This window comes from Lathamus discolor, chromosome 6 (genome assembly GCF_037157495.1).
Source record: "Lathamus discolor isolate bLatDis1 chromosome 6, bLatDis1.hap1, whole genome shotgun sequence".
NCBI lineage: Eukaryota > Metazoa > Chordata > Aves > Psittaciformes > Psittacidae > Lathamus > Lathamus discolor.
The window spans coordinates 59,238,275-59,256,383 of NC_088889.1; the positions used below are offsets into that span (position 1 = coordinate 59,238,275).

The following is an 18,109-nucleotide window of genomic DNA, read 5'->3' on the forward strand; positions in this document are numbered from 1 at the left end:
ACTTTGTAAGCACTTAAACGAGAGTATAGTAACTGTCTACAAACTTCAGTTAAAGATTTCTGTTCATACACAGGTCTCATCCCACACATAAAGAAATCTGTCAATTACTCAAATATACTGTGGGAGACTGTGAATTTGAGGACAATTCTGAAGGAGCAGAAAAAGCATATTACAGGGAAGCAAAGGAAGTAAAAGAGCATAAGAGACACTTTTAAAAAGAATGTTGTTACATCCTAAGGAAGGAAAAACTCTTCGGATCTAAAATACTTTTGAAATCGAAATAGATCACTTTAGTCCCAAGTACATTTTACAAATGACATGACTGTTAATCAACCATTTCCTGTTTATAGGTCATGTAGATGATGCAACTATGAGATGTATTGTGGTTTAGACTCACCTTTCTGTCACAATGCAAGCAATTACTACTTTATTGACACCAATACTATATTTTTTTTAATGCCTGGGAGCCAAAACCTGCACGTGGAAGAGCATATGCACATTCATATATGTGCATATTGACAATACCACAGTGCAGTTGATGCATATTTAAAGACAACTAAGAAATGGAACAATTCCATGGAATTTAGCTACAGGTTACAATTTATTAAAGTTGCAAAGTAAAAACATGATACAATTCTGTATTAATTTTCCTGAAACTGTTTCCCATTATATTACTGTATGTTTCTTGCAATTATAAAAATAATGCTAAGCAAATCAAAAGTTTAGTAAAATAGGAAAATAAGTTTAAACCAGGAAATGACTGATGACTGGGACTCACCTCTCTGAGCTTTGTCAATTTCTGCATTCGAACTGGTTGAACTTGGATTTGAAGGTCTTTGAACGCTTTTAACTGATTGCTGGATTTGTTACTAATGACAAAGCTTTTATCTTCCTCAGATGGTAATTTTAAAGGTGTTTTATCTTTCTGTCCAGGCTCCAAGCTATCCCATGATACAGCCCGTAGTAGAGGAGGACGAAGTCCACACAGTTTAAATTCTGGTTTAAATGAAACTTTATGGTCCCTCATTTCTTGAACAGGAATTTTTAGCTTTGAGTCTATATTTCCTGATGTTGGTAGATGGGTTCTTAGAGGAACATCATTTTCTTTTGCTTTCTTGAGGAACGATTTTCCAAGTTCATTTTCACAAACACTTAAGTAAGTATTAAGAGACATTCTCCCACCATCACCACCTGAAGGGGAGCATTTAGGTGAAGTATCCATGTGTTTACGTGGATCGAAGTTTTCTTTTTGTTCTGAGAGCTTCTCTTTAGAGTTTTCAAAACCAGCAGAACGAGGAACCAACCTTCCCTGAGAAATCTTTCTTTGATCATTCTGCCTTCGATCAATTAGTCCTTTTGCAGCATTCTGAAAGTAGAGGGACACACATAAGATAGAGAAACAAATGCAGATTTCTCTTTTCTCTGCCCAAGGATAGAATTTCACTATAAAAAGCCATTACTTTTGCTTTTAAACATGTGCTGCTGATGAGAGAAATAATTTTTAAAATGCACTTGACAGAACACTGAATTGGGAATCTCTTTTCTGAACTTTTGAGAGAATGTCCTCTTATCCTAGAGTCCATTACAGCAATATATCAATCTTCATATAGCCAAGTCTCTCACCATCTTAATGTAAGGTTGTCTGAGCATATGCCTTTAAGGCTGTATCTTATAGCCCTGGTACTTTCTTTTGATTGTTTTCCATTAGTCTCTTACCTCCCAAGGGAAAAAAAAGCATGGACTTGTACACTATTGTCATTTCTCTCTTTGTGTGCACTACCACAAATTATAATTTGGCTGCAATCTCCACAGGACAGCTGGCAAAAGAATGTTTGCCTATACCTTGGCTACTTTGGTACAGAATCTGTATTTTGCCTAAGGGCACCTGTGTGAGCAATTTAAGGCAACCAACATAAAACCTAGTTGTGATCTCTGCCTTTGATATGTTGCTACTCTCCCATCCTTTCTAGTTACTGCTCCAAAATTCTGCTGCCACACTATTTTTTATAAGTATTACCTAACCCACTCACAGAATCACAGAATCACAGAATCCCAAGGGTTGGAAGGGACCTAAAAAGATCATCTAGTCCAACCCCCCTGCAAGAGCAGGGTAACCTACAGTACATCACACAGGAACTTGTCCAGGCGGGCCTTGAATATCTCCAGTGTAGGAGACTCCACAACCCCCCTGGGCAACCTGTTCCAGTGCTCTGTCACTCTTACAGTAAAGAAGTTCTTCCTGGTGTTAACGTGGAACTTCCTATGTTCCAGTTTACACCCATTGCCCCTTGTCCTATCACTGGATATCACTGAAAAAAGCCTAGCTCCATCATCCTGACACCTACCCTTCACATATTTGTAAACATTGATGAGGTCACCCCTCAGTCTCCTCTTTTGCAAGCTAAAGAGACCCAGCTCCCTCAGCCTCTCCTCATAAGGGAGATGTTCCACTCCCTTAATCATCTTTGTGGCTCTGCGCTGGACTCCTTCAAGCAATTCCCTGTCCTTCTTGAACAGAGGGGCCCAGAACTGGACGCAATATTCCAGATGCGGCCTCACCAAGGCTGAGTAGAGGGGGAGGAGAACCTCTCTTGACCTACTAACCACTCCCTTTCTAATGCACCCTAAGATGCCATTTGCCTTCTTGGCCACAAGAGCACATTGCTGGCTCATGGTCATCCTCCTATCCACCAGGACCCCCAGGTCCCTTTCCCCTTCACTACTTTCCAGCAGGTCAACCCCCAACCTGTACTGGTACATGGGGTTGTTCTTCCCCAGATGCAAGACTCTACACTTGCCCTTGTTAAATTTCATCAAGTTTCTCCCCGCCTAACTCTCCAGCCTGTCCAGGTCTCGCTGAATGGCAGCACAGTCCTCTGGTGTGTCAGCCACTCCTCCCAGTTTTGTGTCATCAGCAAACTTGCTGAGGGTGCACTCAGTTCCCTCATCCAGGTCATTGATGAAAATATTAAACAGCACCGGTCCCAGCACCGACCCCTGAGGAACTCCACTAGTCACAGACCTCCAGCTAGATTCTGCGCCATTGACCACAACTCTCTGCCTTCTTCCTTTCAACCAGTTCTCGATCCACCTCACTACTTGATCATCAAGCCCACACTTCCTTAGCTTATCTATGAGGATGCTGTGGGAGACAGTATCAAATGCCTTACTGAAATCAAGAAAAACTACATCTACCGCTCTACCATCATCCCTCCACCTAGTCACTTCCTCATAGAAGGCTATAAGGTTGGTCATACATGACTTCCCCCTCATAAAACCATGTTGGCTGTTCTTAATGACCCCCTCATCCTTGATATGCCTAGTGATGGAGTCAAGAATAAGTTGTTCCATCACCTTTCCAGGGATGGAGGTAAGGCTGACCGGTCTATAATTACCCGGGTCCTCCTTCTTGCCCTTCTTATAGATTGGTGTGACCTTTGCCATCCGCCAATCCTCAGGCACCTCGCCCGTTTCCCACGACTTACCAAAGATGATGGAAAGTGGCCTAGCAATGACCTCCGCCAGCTCCCTCAGCACCCGTGGGTGCATTCCATCCGGACCCATCGATTTACAGATGTCCAGTTTGCATAGCTGATCCCTAACCCAATCCTCATCTACCAAAGCAAACTCCTCCTTTGCCCTGACTCCTTCTGGGGCTATAGAAATCCGGGGCCCTCGGGGAGAGTCTGCAGGAGTAAAGACAGAGGCAAAGAAGGCATTCAGCACCTCTGCCTTCTTTATATCCTCTGTCTCCAGGGTACCCACTTCGTTCAGCAGTGGGCCTATATTGCCTCTTGTTTTAGTTTTATTTGCTATGTATTTGAAGAAGCCCTTTCTATTGTCTTTAACCCGACTAGCAAGATTGAGTTCCAAGGAGGCCTTAGCTGTCCTAATTGCCTCCCTACATCCTCTAACAACTGTCCTATATTCCTCCCAAGCGGCCAGCCCCTCCTTCCATAATCCATAGATTCTCCTTTTCCACTTGAGTTTGCCCAGCAGCTCCTTGTTTAACCACGCCGGTCTCCTAGATCCCTTACTTGACTTCCTACTCATTGGGACGCTCCGATCCTGAGCTTGGAAGAAGCGGTCCTTGAATGCTAACCAACTATCTTGAGCCCCTTTACCGCCTAGTACACTTTCCCATGAGACTTCCCTTAGCAGTTGACTGAAGAGGCCAAAGTTGGCCCTTCGGAAATCCAGAACTGTGGCTTTGCTAGGTATTCTATTCCTCCCACACAGGATCCTAAACTCCACCATCTCATGGTCACTGCAGCCAAGGCTGCCATTGACCGTCACCACTTCGACCAAACCCTCCTTGTTGGCGAGTACTAAATCTAGCAGCGCTGCTCCCCTAGTTGGTACGTCCACCATTTGCATTAAGAAATTATCATCAATGCACTCACAGCAACATCTTTTTAAAGTGCCATCTGATATTACCTAAAACAAATCAGGAAACATGCATATAAACTGCTTCACCAGTAGTTGTATGGAGCAGTAACATCCCATCAGAGGTACAGAATGTGAGGTACAGTAACCTCTTCCACTGAATCAAAGGAAGAGGATGTCTGTCTAAAACACCAGCATAAACCAAAGTAGCTACAGTAGGCACTTTAAACTTACTTATAAAGTTACTTAATATATTGATTTTAATAGATCTAAAGCAAACTGCGTGATAGGATGTAAAGGCTTACTTAACTCCACAGAATCACAGAATCACAGAATCCCAAGGGTTGGAAGGGACCTCAAAAGATCATCTAGTCCAACCCCCCTGCAAGAGCAGGGTAGCCTACAGTACATCACACAGGAACTTGTCCAGGCGGGCCTTGAATATCTCCAGTGTAGGAGACTCCACAACCCCCCTGGGCAACCTGTTCCAGTGCTCTGTCACTCTTACAGTAAAGAAGTTCTTCCTGATGTTAACGTGGAACTTCCTATGTTCCAGTTTACACCCATTGCCCCTTGTCCTATCACTGGATATCACTGAAAAAAGCCTAGCTCCATCATCCTGACACCTACCCTTCACATATTTGTAAACATTGATGAGGTCACCCCTCAGTCTCCTCTTTTGCAAGCTAAAGAGACCCAGCTCCCTCAGCCTCTCCTCATAAGGGAGATGTTCCACTCCCTTAATCATCTTTGTGGCTCTGCGCTGGACTCCTTCAAGCAATTCCCTGTCCTTCTTGAACAGAGGGGCCCAGAACTGGACGCAATATTCCAGATGCGGCCTCACCAAGGCTGAGTAGAGGGGGAGGAGAACCTCTCTTGACCTACTAACCACTCCCTTTCTAATGCACCCTAAGATGCCATTTGCCTTCTTGGCCACAAGAGCACATTGCTGGCTCATGGTCATCCTCCTATCCACTGTCCTTTGCTACATTTTCAGGTGCAAATGAATGGCATAATTTTTCTTGTCACTCAGCAAACAGTCTTTTAGCCTTCTTAGTCACATAAATAAATCATATATGTCAAGACAAACAGGTGAATTTTGTTCAAAACAATATGAAACACTTACCTCTACAGTTTGCCTCTCATCCTCTTTCACAGTTCTGTTATTCTAGCAAAAAAGAAAGAAAAAACTTGCCTTACAAGGTTATCTTCCACATCTATGCTGTAAATGTTAGATACAGACATTAATAGATTAACTTTGAATTTTTTAACTTTTACACTTGTCACATTTATTTAAGAAGTATTTATTTCTTTATGATGTTATTTTAGTGGTTAGTTTTTTTCCATGGATTAGGATTATATTGGATCTCTTTCCATTTCTACAGTTAAAAGATCTCTATGATCCTTCTGTGCTTATTACCTCATGGATTTTTGTCTTTAGAATAAACATTTACTAGTCCCTCACTCTGCAGAAAAAAACCAACATATTAGTAATACAGTCCAGGTAAATAAAACGGCATTAAACCCATCCCATTTTCCTCAGGGACAAGCATAGTGTAATGTAGTACTGTAATAACCAGGTTACTGTACAGACTATTCAGCTCTTTCTTACCTGCCCTAGACATACTGACTCGACACTAGTGGTTGTGCATCCATCAGACCCTAGAGAGACACACACATAATTAGGGCACATCCTAATTTGCCCAAAATTTTTACTACTACAGCATTATCAAACACACAGATACGCAGTTCCACATAATATATTAAGAAAAAATTTAAATGTGGAAAATATCATTCAAATGGAGGGAAAAATATCTAAAAGATAGTAAGTGAAAGATCATTAAAGCTTCTCAAAACTCCATTATTGAAAAGAATTAAAAACCAGAACATGTAATACAATTAAATATTTATGTAAAAATATATATATGGGCATTCATGAGCTTTGACATATTCAGGAGATCCTTGAATCTACCGATTTTGACTTCCCAAGGAATATTTAAAAATACATTTTTTGTGAGCTTTTAAGTTGAAGTTTGAGCCTGCATAGATCATTTTACCTGATGGAACTGGAAGAGTGAGAGAGTTGCTCCGAGATGCTACTGGTGAAACTTTAGGACTAAGTGTAGGGGAAACTGCTTCATTAAAACAAAGACAAAAACAAAAACAAAACAAGGTAATTTTACTTTCCAAGTTTCTAGTTTTTGAATTTTCAAAATTCAGTTAAGATTAAAACATGAATCGCATTGTCGTCAGTCGTGTGTTTGTCCAGAACCTGACAAATCATTTTAATTGAGATTCTGTTGGCATACAGAATCCTTATTCTCCTCACTTTTCTGACTGAAGTTCTGCAGAGAAGTATACATAAGAGAAGGATTCACAAGAAATAAAAAAAAAAAAAAAAAAAAAAAGCGAAATTTAGTTTGAAGTGTATTTCTTTCTTTCTTTCTTGTTTTTCCCCCCTCCAGAAAGTGTCAAGTGATTTTAAGACATAACTTTGTTTTGAAATGGTATTTCAAAGCTAAATGAAAGCCCTACTCCACGATAAAATGGCATTTCCTCCTAGTTTTCAAGCACTTCATATGAGGGGAAAAATAATTTCGATTGACAATCTCAAACAAAAAAATTTTCTTCTGCTGTTTTTAGAGGAGGATCTGATCCATTCAGTTTAGTTTATGAATAAGCTCAGAATAAAAGTCTGTGTAACTATGGGAAAGTTTTTTTCAGCAGCATGTATCTTGCCATTTAAATATAATTTTATATGCAATAGGAACTTTAGGATGAAAATCTTCACAAACAAGAACTTGTGACCATTTTTCACATTTCAACAGAAATACTGCATGTGTTCCCATTACAGTGTCTGCAGTGTGTCATTTGGGCACTTAAAAACTTTACATTGTCTTCCACTTTTACATCTGAATATAGAGATTGGTCAGCTCTGTTTTATATGGAATTGCGAGGAAGGGCAGAAGGATTTTGACCTTAAAATCATAAAGTGTAAGTACGCAGTAGCTGTGTATGTATTACAGGAGACGCTTGTTTCTGCCTTTGAGGATCTTTAAAGTAGAATGTGAAATCTTGTTTTCAGAATCTTAACCTACCTGTGGGTGACTCAGGAAGGCTGCTTCTTGACTTTCTGCCTCTGCGCATGAGAAACCTCTCACTCACTTTCTTTGCTTCTTCTAGTAATTCAAGGTTCTTCTTTTTGTCTTCCTCTGATATTTTTACATCAGGTAACTGATCATTTACCAGGTCAATCACATGACCGCTGTTATCTGGTTTGAAACATCAGAATAAAAACATTGTGATACATTGTGGCATTTTGGGGTAACAACTATGAAACAAATCTGCACACCTTTGAGCCTGCATTTCACAAGAATTAATGTCTGCTCATTTCTAATATTTTTACATCCTCAAGTTTAGAGCAAGTCCTCAAAAACCACTGGTAACTTGCTAAGATTAAGTCACTATGACCAAAGATGCTCTGATATATGAAACTGGCTTTTCTGGCTGTGTCTCTAATAAAGTTTTTCTAATTTATCAGTAAAAGTGCGTAAGATTCATCTCAGCTAGCAGTCACATCATTTCTTCCAGAGACCCAGTTTTTGCGTGGATTTTCTTTGTCATTTTTTAAGGCTGAGGTCCTACAAACTCACTTTGCAACTAGTTCTAACATAGAGGTGATGCCATCAAATAACCTATAAAATCAAGTGAAGAGTTTGAAAGTACGAAGATTTTATTCTATGAAGATAGAAGAGCTTTTCGCACAGATGCAAGAAACAACAGTAAAGTTGCATCTGGCAAAGATGCAGGCAGAAGTTGAATAGCTAACTCATGAGAATTGCAAAGCTATCTCAAAATGCTAATCAAACTTTACTATGTGGGGGACACGCAAGAATTTTCCAAAGGAATTGCACATCTCATTAGAATATCCAATGGTTAAAGATTGTTAAAGATTACTTTTCCTCATGCCCACTTATGTTGATATTTTAGAGAATACATGGACCACAAACTGAACGCCACTGCCTTACACTTAGATCATTAGATTAGTACATTATTTTCTGAACAATTTTTATTTAGTTGTAAAAAGAACCCACTAATTTCTGGCTTCCAAATTGGTCAAAAACACTAAATTAGAACACTGATTTTTACAGTTCTCCAGACTACGATTAAGCAAAGGGTTTTTAGGGGCTGAAAAACTCTACAGGCTAACAAGCTTCTTCGATCTGCATAGATGACCAAGAGTCTGCTCAATCCATTCAAGGCCACTGACACACGCTAGCATCAACAACAGACTGCAAGTCAGATGTTTATGCTCAGGTAACTATGAGAAAATCTGTGAACTGTATGAGTGAATCAATGACTGTATTGTGTGAAGAGTTATCTGGTATTAATAACAACTTGATCACATTAACAACAGCTTTGTGAAAAAAGAGAAAGACCAGTTGTGACTGTCTCTGCGCAGCCAGATGCCTCCATTAGGGACGAGGGAATTTCTAACACTGTTTTGCAATAAGAACAACTTACTAAAGAACAGCTTGGGTGAGGGGATGGGAAGTCATCAGGTAATACAAGAAAAACATTTTTTGATTTGACAAGATCAATTACAGAACAATCAGTCCTCAGAAAAGCTAAGTACATAAGTAAGCAGCAAAAAGTCAAGGGATTTTTATTTGGAGACAGAAGAGGGGGGCTGTTTGTTGGGATGGTTTTTTTTTTTTTTTTTGGAGGTTGCTTCTAATTTCCATAGATTTATTCAAATTTCAAGGCTGTCAGAAAGCATGCCCATACACAGGGTATTCTTAAAGCAATCTATTGTTAATGAAATATCTGTCTTCTTTTATACTAAGATTTGTGTGTTGAAAATTTGAGAGAAGGACTTCCCATGCCACTTTCCTTGGGCCAGAAAAAGAGGAAAGCTGCAAGGTGTGGTAATTTCTATCCTCCTTAAACAGATATGTTTTCCTCACTATACTCAACATCTTTGCCATTTTATACTTGCCTTGCCTTCTGCCCCGTCACCACAATTCTGTTTCCCTTCCCTTTCGCTGCCATTTTCTCTTTTCCCCATCAAATTCCCTTTAATTTCTCCTCCTGTGTCCCATCTCAGCAGCTAGTTACAAATGACAAGTGTTCAAAGAATCAGTTATTGATTATTTCAGGTCTGCAAGTTTATGATTTTGTACATGTCCATGAAATTACGTTTCTTTCAGGCAAGTCAGACTTCCTCTGAGAAGGTTCAATTAGAAAATGCCTAACTTTGAAAAGCAACATCTTGAATCATAGAGTAATGCACATTGGAAAGGATTACTGGAGGTCATCTAGTCCAACCAGTTCAAAACAGAATGACTGGTGCAATCAGACCAGGTTACTGGTCTTTCAGGACAATCTGGACTTGAAAAACCTCAAGGGATTGAGATTCAAAACGTGTCTGGGCAAACTGTTCCAATGCTTGACTCTGTAGTGAGTGTAAAGTTGTTCTTTATACGTACAGCATACAGCAGTGATAACGGCTCAAGTCAGATTAATTGCTGGGAAAAAGTAACATTGTTGGAAAGATAAAAAGAATTTAAAAAATTTATTCTGTATTTCTGATTTCCCCTCCAGTCCATCTTGTATTGGCAAGAGCTCTCATATCCTTATTCCTTCATCCTTTATATATGATAGAATAAACATTCCGTCCGCCCTGTTCAACTTCTATTTTACATTAAATACATAAATTGAGACAAGTAACACTCCAAATGCAAACATACCAAGACTAACAACTAATGGGAGCTCTGCCACTCACTTAACAGGATAAGCATTTACCTCAGTTTGTTGTACGCACAAACCTGCATCCACAACATTAGTCCCCTTGAATAACAATTTACTCCACAGGTAGCTACCAGAAAACTAACAGAACTAAATACTTCATAAGAGATTAATTAGAAAGTGAAGAATTGAAGAAAATCTTTCCCTGGATAGCCTGATTTCATTTGAAGTTAAATCCAAACTAATGGAATGGAAGGTTACAGGCTCTTTAGAAAAGACAGGCCTGGCAGGCGGGGATGGGGAGTTGCCCTTTATGTTAGGGATAGGCTGGAGAGTATGGAACTCTGTCTGGGGGCAGGTGAGCAGTTTACAAAGAGTTTGTGGGTCAGGGTTAAAGGGAAAACAGCCGTGGGAGACATTACTGTGGGGATCTGTTACAGGCCGCCTGACCAAGGAAAACCTGTGGATGAAGCACTCTACAGACAGATAGGAACAGCCTCACGCTCGCAGGCCCTTGTTCTCATGGGGGATTTCAACCACCCTGACATCTGTTGGAACGATGGCACTGAACGGCACAAGCAATCCAGCAGGTTCCTCAATTGTGTGGAAGACAACTTCCTTCTGCAAGTAATAGAGGAGCCGACAAGCAGAGGTGCCACGCTTGACCTTGTGCTCACCAACAGGGAAGGGCTTGTTGAGAATGTGGTACTCCAGGGCAGCCTTGGATGCAGCAATCACGAGATGGTCAAATTTGAGATCCCCAGGACAGTGAGAAGAGCGTGCAGCAAGCTCATTGCCCTGGGCTTCAAAAGAGCAGACTTTGGCCTCTTCAGGAGCCTGCTTAGTAAGGTTCCATGGGATATAGCCCTGGAGGGCAGGGGGGCCCAAGACTCTTGGTTGATATTCAAGGATCACCTGCTACAAGCTCAGGAGTGCTGCATCCCAACTAGAAGGAAGTGAGGCAGAAGGGCCAGGAGACCTCCTTGGATGGATAAGGAGCTGCTGAGGAAAATTCAAAGGAAAAAAGAGGCTTATAAAAAATGGAAGCAAGGACAGGCGGCCTGGGTAGAGTACGGGGATGTCGTCCGGGAAGCGAGGGACCAGGTTAGGAAGGCTAAGGGCCAGTTAGAATTAAACCTAGCCAGAGATGTTAAGGATAACAGGAAGGGATCCTACAGGTACGTAGCAAACAAAAAACAGATTAGGGACAAAATAGACCCCCTGAGGAAGCTTTCGGGAGAACTGGCTACACAGGATTTGGAGAAGGCTGAGGTTCTGAATGAGTTCTTTGCCTCGGTCTTCACTCGCAAAGGCTTTGACTGCACCACCCAGGTCTTAGAAGGCAGACGCAGGGACTGTGAGAATGAAGACCTTGGGCCCACTGTAGGAGAGGATCTGGTTCGAGACCATCTTCAAAATCTGAACGCGCACAAGTCTGTGGGACCTGATGGAATCCATCCGTGGGTCCTGAAGGAGCTGGTGAATGAAGTTGCTAAGCCACTGGCCATCATATTTGAAAAATCATGGCAGTCAGGTGAAGTTCCCGATGACTGGAAAAAGGGAAATATAACCCCCATTTTCAAGAAGGGGAAAATGGAAGACCCAGGGAATTACAGACCAGTCAGTCTCACCTCTGTGCCTGGTAAAATCTTGGAGCACATTCTCCTGGACAGCATGCTAAGGCACATGAAAAACAACAAGGTGCTTGGTGACAGCCAGCATGGCTTCACTAAGGGGAAATCCTGCCTGACCAATTTGGTGGCCTTCTATGATGGGGCTACAGAATTGATGGACAAGGGTAAAGCAGCTGACGTCATCTACCTGGACTTGTGCAAAGCGTTTGACACTGTCCCACACGACATCCTTGTCTCTAAATTGGAGAGATACCAATTTGATGGATGGACCACTCAGTGGATAAAGAACTGGCTGGATGGCCGCACACAAAGAGTTGTGGTCAATGGCTCGATGTCCAGCTGGAGACTGGTAACGAGTGGTGTCCCTCAGGGATCGGTGTTGGGACCGGTCTTGTTTAACATCTTCATCGCTGACATGGACAGTGGGATTGAGTGTGCCCTCAGCAAGTTTGCCGAAGACACCAAGCTGTGTGGTCCGGTTGATATGCTGGAGGGAAGGGATGCCATCCAGAGGGACCTTGACACGCTTGTGAGGTGTGCTGATGCCAACCTTATGAAGTTCAACCATGACAAGTGCAAGGTCCTACACCTGGGTCGGAGCAATCCCAGGCACAGCTACAGGTTGGCCAGAGAAGAGATTCAGAGCAGCCCTGCAGAGAAGGACTTGGGGGTGCTGGTTGATGAGAAAATGAACATGAGCCGTCAGTGTGTGCTCACAACCCAGAAAGCCAACCGTATCCTGGGCTGCATCAAAAGGAGCGTGACCAGCAGGTCGAAAGAGGTGATCCTGCCCCTCTACTCTGCTCTCGTGAGACCTCACCTGGAGTATCGTGTGCAGTTCTGGTGTCCTCAACATAAAAAGGACATGGAACTGTTGGAACAAGTCCAGAGGAGGGCCACGAGGATGATCAGGGGACTTGAGCACCTCCAGTATGAAGACAGGTAGAAAAAGTTGGGGCTGTTCAGCCTGGAGAAGGCTGCGTGGGGACCTAATAGCAGCCTTCCAGTACCTGAAGGGGGCCTGTAGGGATGCTGGGGAGGGACTCTTTGTCAGGGACTGTAGTGACAGGACAAGGGGTAATGGGTTAAAACTTAAACAGGGGAAGTTTAGATTGGATATAAGGAGGAAATTCTTTCCTGTTAGGGTGGTGAGACACTGGAATTGGTTGGCCAGGGAGGTTGTGAGTGCTCCATCCCTGGCGGTGTTCAAGGCCAGGTTGGATGAAGCCTTGTGTGGGATGGTTTAGTGTGAGGTGTCCCTGCCCATGGCAGTGGGGTTGGAAGTAGATGATCTTGAGGTCCTTTCCAACCCTAACTATTCTATGATTCTATTCTATGATTCTAACTGGAGACATAACAGTCTTTTAAGGTCCTCGCTAATAAAATTCCAGGTGTTCAAAAATAACAAAACCAGTATTATTAAACATTTTGCATACAACAAGAATTTTAAGCATGTAGATCTCCAGCCATCTAAAATTGCTAAGCTAACACACTAACCTAACAACTTTATGAAACTAACAATATGCATATTTCCCTGCTTCTGTCTGCAGCAAATCCACTATAGATCATAAACTCATTATCACAACTCAACATGCTAGCAGTATTCCCTCCCTGTGTACGCAATTACAGTCAGTATGCACAGGAAAAAGGCTGTAGCCAATACACAGTCAGACTCTATATTTAGGCCTTTTTTGCACATCACATTTTCTGAGAAAACATCCTGGCTTAAATGAATTACTTCTTACCAACAGAAGTCAATGAACTTGTTGGATTCCTAGTGGCACGGTTAGAATGTCTCCTATGAGGACTATGAGGCCTAGAGAGAAAAAAGAACAAACAAAATTATAGGAGTATGCCACCAAAACCCGTTCTACTTCTCTTTAAAAAAAGAGTATCAATAAAAAGAAAGCACTTTTCTTTGATTAAAAAAATAGTAAAACTAAAAGAATTTATTGTAAATCCTCTCATATCCAAACAACTGGAAAATGGAGGAAGATTGCAGAAAGAAAGAAAATTATAGAAATTGCTCTCACAAAGGAGTTCTGATAAACTCATACACTGCGAATTTTGATTTCTCAAAAAAATCTACTTTTCTTTAGTTCATTATCATTAATTAGAACTCATGTAAATATGGTACATTGAAAAAAAACAAAGTCTTCGTAAATTTTTAGTGCTTCCTAAACTAAGTTTTATGACTGGAAGAATTTCTTTTGCCCCCACACTGTCAATCCTATATAGCAATCTAGGAACTTTCTAGATTGAAAACCAGGTGAAGGTCTCAAATGACTGCAGAAAATTAAACACTGATCCAGCAAATAATGCTGCTTTTAAATGGCTGCATTGTAACACTCACTCTTAAATAATCTTGAGATTTTGTGTAGGACACTTTAAAAATAAAAGGATATTATAGTATAGATTTATGATCAATACTTTCTGATCAATTTTCTCCCATATTTTAAGTCTAATGGCAGGTCAATAACTCAAGAATCCCAGTCAAGAAGTATGCGTTATCAGAAGACTGAAAATAACCTTAAAGCAACTCAAAATTTAATTGAAGTTTAAAACTTCAAACAGAATTATTATTTCCATTCAACAGCTTACTTTCACATATGCTTAACCTCAAGGTGGTATTCTTGCCCTGTCTGCCTGAGCAGGCTCAAATATCTGCTTTAAAACTTACTGCACTATAATATTCAAGCTAGTCATTTAAGTTGTCCAGCAGTCTAGCTCAGAAACATTATCTTCTTGAATCTTCAGCTGATACCTATTTTCTTTCAAGCAATCAGGAATGTGGTCCTATCCCAATTTACAGTTGCTGCAGAAGGTTTTTTTGCAGCTTCATTAAAACAGTAAGGAGGACTGAACAGATACAAGGGAGGAAGGGAAAGAAGAGAGCTGGAAAAGAAGCCTGCAGTTGTTGCACCTGTTTTTTAGATAGGAAAAAAAAAAATAGTCCAGTAATTCATTTTTCAATGCTTTTAATTCAGGACTTTAAAAGAAGTGAGCAACCTTAACTGGCTTTAGAAGAAAAAATTAGAAGATGCTGGCTAATAATACTGTGGTACTCTAATACCTCAGAATACTGTCCTACGAAACAAAGTTAGTCAGCAGTGTCAGTCTATGTTCAAAGCTAGGCTGGATGGAGCTCTGGTCAACTTGATCTAGTTGAAGATATCCCTGCTCAGTAGCTTCACCAGCATCATCTTAAGTTATGTAAAACAGTGTGTGTTCTAAGTCAATACCAAGATAATATCCTCAAGACTGACTGGAAGGTAAATTTATTCTGAAAGATATGTATAATATGCTAAACCTGTCAAGAAGATTTCCAGCAGTTCATAAAACTATAAAATGCTAAGTATAAAGAATAAAATACTTGCAAAAACTGTTAGCAAAAATTGCACCTTATGATCATAAGCCTTCCTTAGAAATTTTCTGCCCTCAAAAATAAGCCTTATCATACAAACTGTAATACATTGCAAGCTTATCTTTTGCCAAAACCATTCCTTCTTCATTAAAACAAACTTCAGTTGATCATTCAAACAGATTATTTTTAGGAATAACACAGCAAACAGCAGTTTGTTGCTGCATTTTCCTTTCAATAGACAAAAAAATTTCAACAGATAGCAAATATTATTGCTACAATGTCTATTTTTCAGTGCGATACTAAAAATATTGTCATACAATGGTAATACAGCTAGTTCCTTAATCCAAGAAGGAACCAGACAACACGGACTCTGTATATAAGATACACTCAATTGTGAGAGTTAACACTGATGGCTGACCATACCTTGAGGAACTTAACATCTTCGGTACTTAAAAAACAGTAGATTTTTTAAGTCTTATAATGATTAATTGCCTAAATGTCCATAAGTCTACAAAGATCTTATTGGTTCTGTGGAAATGTTTATATGAGTAAAGGCAGCACTACTGGTGTACCTATATAATTAGTAGACCAGAATTAAGATTTAGCTACTGAACTGAAAAATTTCCAAGGTGGGGAATACTTCAGGAAACATAAAAATGCTCAGTTGTACTTTTTTTGGTCCCAGTTGCTCACTGACTGTATCTAAGTAAAGGTTAAAATGGACAGAAGGAAATTATTGCTCATTACCACGCACAGAACACAAGGATCAAACTGTCAGTCATCCCTGTAGTAGGTGTAGTATTGTAGCGCACATGCACACCACTGTATGCCTACAAAAGGATTCGACCAAACAATTTTCCCCTCATCAGGCTATATTCTATTTGCTAGCACAAGGATGGACTTCAAAAGTTACAGCTTTTGGTCCAAATTACACAAAATTTTAATTTTAATTTTTGTTTCAAATTATACTATTCTGAAAGATAGGAAAGTACATGTAAATTGAAAGTATACTGAGTCAGGTTGGCAGGCTTTGTATTATATGAAACTACTCTTTTAGTATCAATAATATTCCTGCTCCTTCCCCCTTTCCTGCATCAAAAAAATAATCATCAAAATGCAAAGACAATATGATAAAATTACAAATAGAGATACAGTGATAATGTTTTATTAGAATATACACTTCAAAGAATATTTTAGAAACACAAGTCATGCATAGTTCAGTAATGTATTACACAGTACCTGTTAACCAGATTTTTACCAATTTCCATGTCTGGTGCTACAGCATTCTCTGGAAGAACAATAGAAGGTGTACTGCATGCTGTCCCTTCAACAATAGTGTCCTGGATGGTTTGTGACAAATACAGAAATGCAGTTCAACAGAAATTTAAAGTATGTAGTCAAAAAATAGTACTTGTACTGCATCTGCTACATTCAGATTCCCTCCCCCCAAAAAAAAATCAACCTACACCACTGAAAGGCTACAGAAGCAATCTGGTGTTTACAGTTAGTCAAGAAGTTGAAAAGCGATTCACATAAAATCATGAGGGAGGGTAGGTACCTGTTAGAAGCTGCAATTTTTATTTTAGGGTACAATCATGAAGTAAGTAGAACATGTCATAGTACTGTGAGTATTTATAGCTGGAGGGAAAGATTCCCAAAAGTGCCAGGGGACTGCCATCAGTCAACTTGTAAAATTTACAGAATAACTTCTAAATCCTTCAATACTAATTGCTCCTGGTAGGCACTTGTATATACAAGTATTTTATTTAATTATTAAAATCTCAGTTTTTCATGAAATAGCATCCCAAAGTTTCATAAGAAATTTTTACTTCTGTGGGCGTTGGATTAGATTACAGAACAGAACATTTTCAGTTGGAAGAACCCACCATGATCATCTAGTCCAAACTTCCTGACCACTTCAGGGATAACCAAATGTTAAAGTATGGTATTAAGGGCTTTGTTCAAATGCCTCTTAAACACTGACAGGCCTGGCATGAACTACTCAAGGAAGGGATGCTTCTGATTTTCTAAAAGAGCATGTTTGCTATCCATGGCAAAAAGCCAATTACCTTCAACCGTTAATTTTATTTTTATTGATAGAACATTTGCTGTTCTATTCTGATTACTCCTTTTAAGGATGTTTGCCTACTAGAAGTTGACACAAGTGTAATGAATTCAGAATAGCATTTATTTTAGTAACATTAAGTAGGCAGGTAATAAAGCTGTTACAAGCACTACTTTAGGCATTTACAGAACGAAGCATCTAAAATGGCTCACAGTTTCAGAAGTTCACATTTTAGAACACAGAAAATTAAATAATTTCAGTTATTTGAAACAAAATCTATCAATGAATATTTCGGTCTACTACTGTCATGTGGAGAAATTAGCATAGTCATAAGGTTTGTCATAATGAACAAGTGGCCAAGATTAGAAATTGAAATGGAATTACATACACACAGAAAGCTAATGATTATGTGACTGCTAATATATATCAGATACAACAGAACTCCTTTCACCATCGCGACCAGTGCTGCATTTTATTCTTGTTGAAATAATTTTCTGATAACATTGAAGAACTAGAGAAGCATTTTGAAAGTGGTATAATATTAAAGTATATAACATAACCCTTCTTCCTCTCAAAGGCAATAAAATATGCTTTGCTTGGACAGCTCCACATTTCTATGCTCATAATTCTTATATGACATTCCTTGGCAAGTCCAGATTATCAGTCACAAGAGAGAACAATCAGAAATATGCCAAGAAAACAATAACAAGTTTAAACTTTAAGGAAAATATCCTTGCAATATTGGAAATGTTAGAATGTAAAAGCATGATATGTGATCCAAGTTCACAGCTGACATTGTATGATAATAGTTTGAAAGCAATCTTTAGTAATATTATAGAAAATGCTACTAAGTAACAATGTATTTTGCTTAACAGTCAATGACAAAAATTCAGGTGACTGCCCTGCTTGTAG

The 18,109-nt window shown here is 39.8% G+C and overlaps 1 protein-coding gene across 9 annotated transcripts in view; it reads right to left on the reverse strand.

Moving 5' to 3' along the window:
- Positions 1–18,109, reverse strand: part of IRAG1 (inositol 1,4,5-triphosphate receptor associated 1) — a 113,717-nt gene that overhangs the window by 23,840 nt on the left and 71,768 nt on the right. For 7 of the 9 annotated variants that reach the window (XM_065683039.1, XM_065683040.1, XM_065683036.1 and 4 more), the window contains exons 3-9: positions 16,372–16,472; positions 13,514–13,584; positions 7,485–7,658; positions 6,444–6,521; positions 5,999–6,048; positions 5,513–5,554; positions 779–1,366 (exon numbers count right to left, since the gene is read on the reverse strand). In XM_065683039.1, the coding sequence (XP_065539111.1) occupies positions 779–1,366; positions 5,513–5,554; positions 5,999–6,048; positions 6,444–6,521; positions 7,485–7,658; positions 13,514–13,584; positions 16,372–16,472 (1,104 nt within the window). The remainder of the gene's footprint in view (positions 1–778; positions 1,367–5,512; positions 5,555–5,998; positions 6,049–6,443; positions 6,522–7,484; positions 7,659–13,513; positions 13,585–16,371; positions 16,473–18,109) is intronic. The other 2 variants (XM_065683041.1, XM_065683043.1) reach the window with 2 other exon arrangements.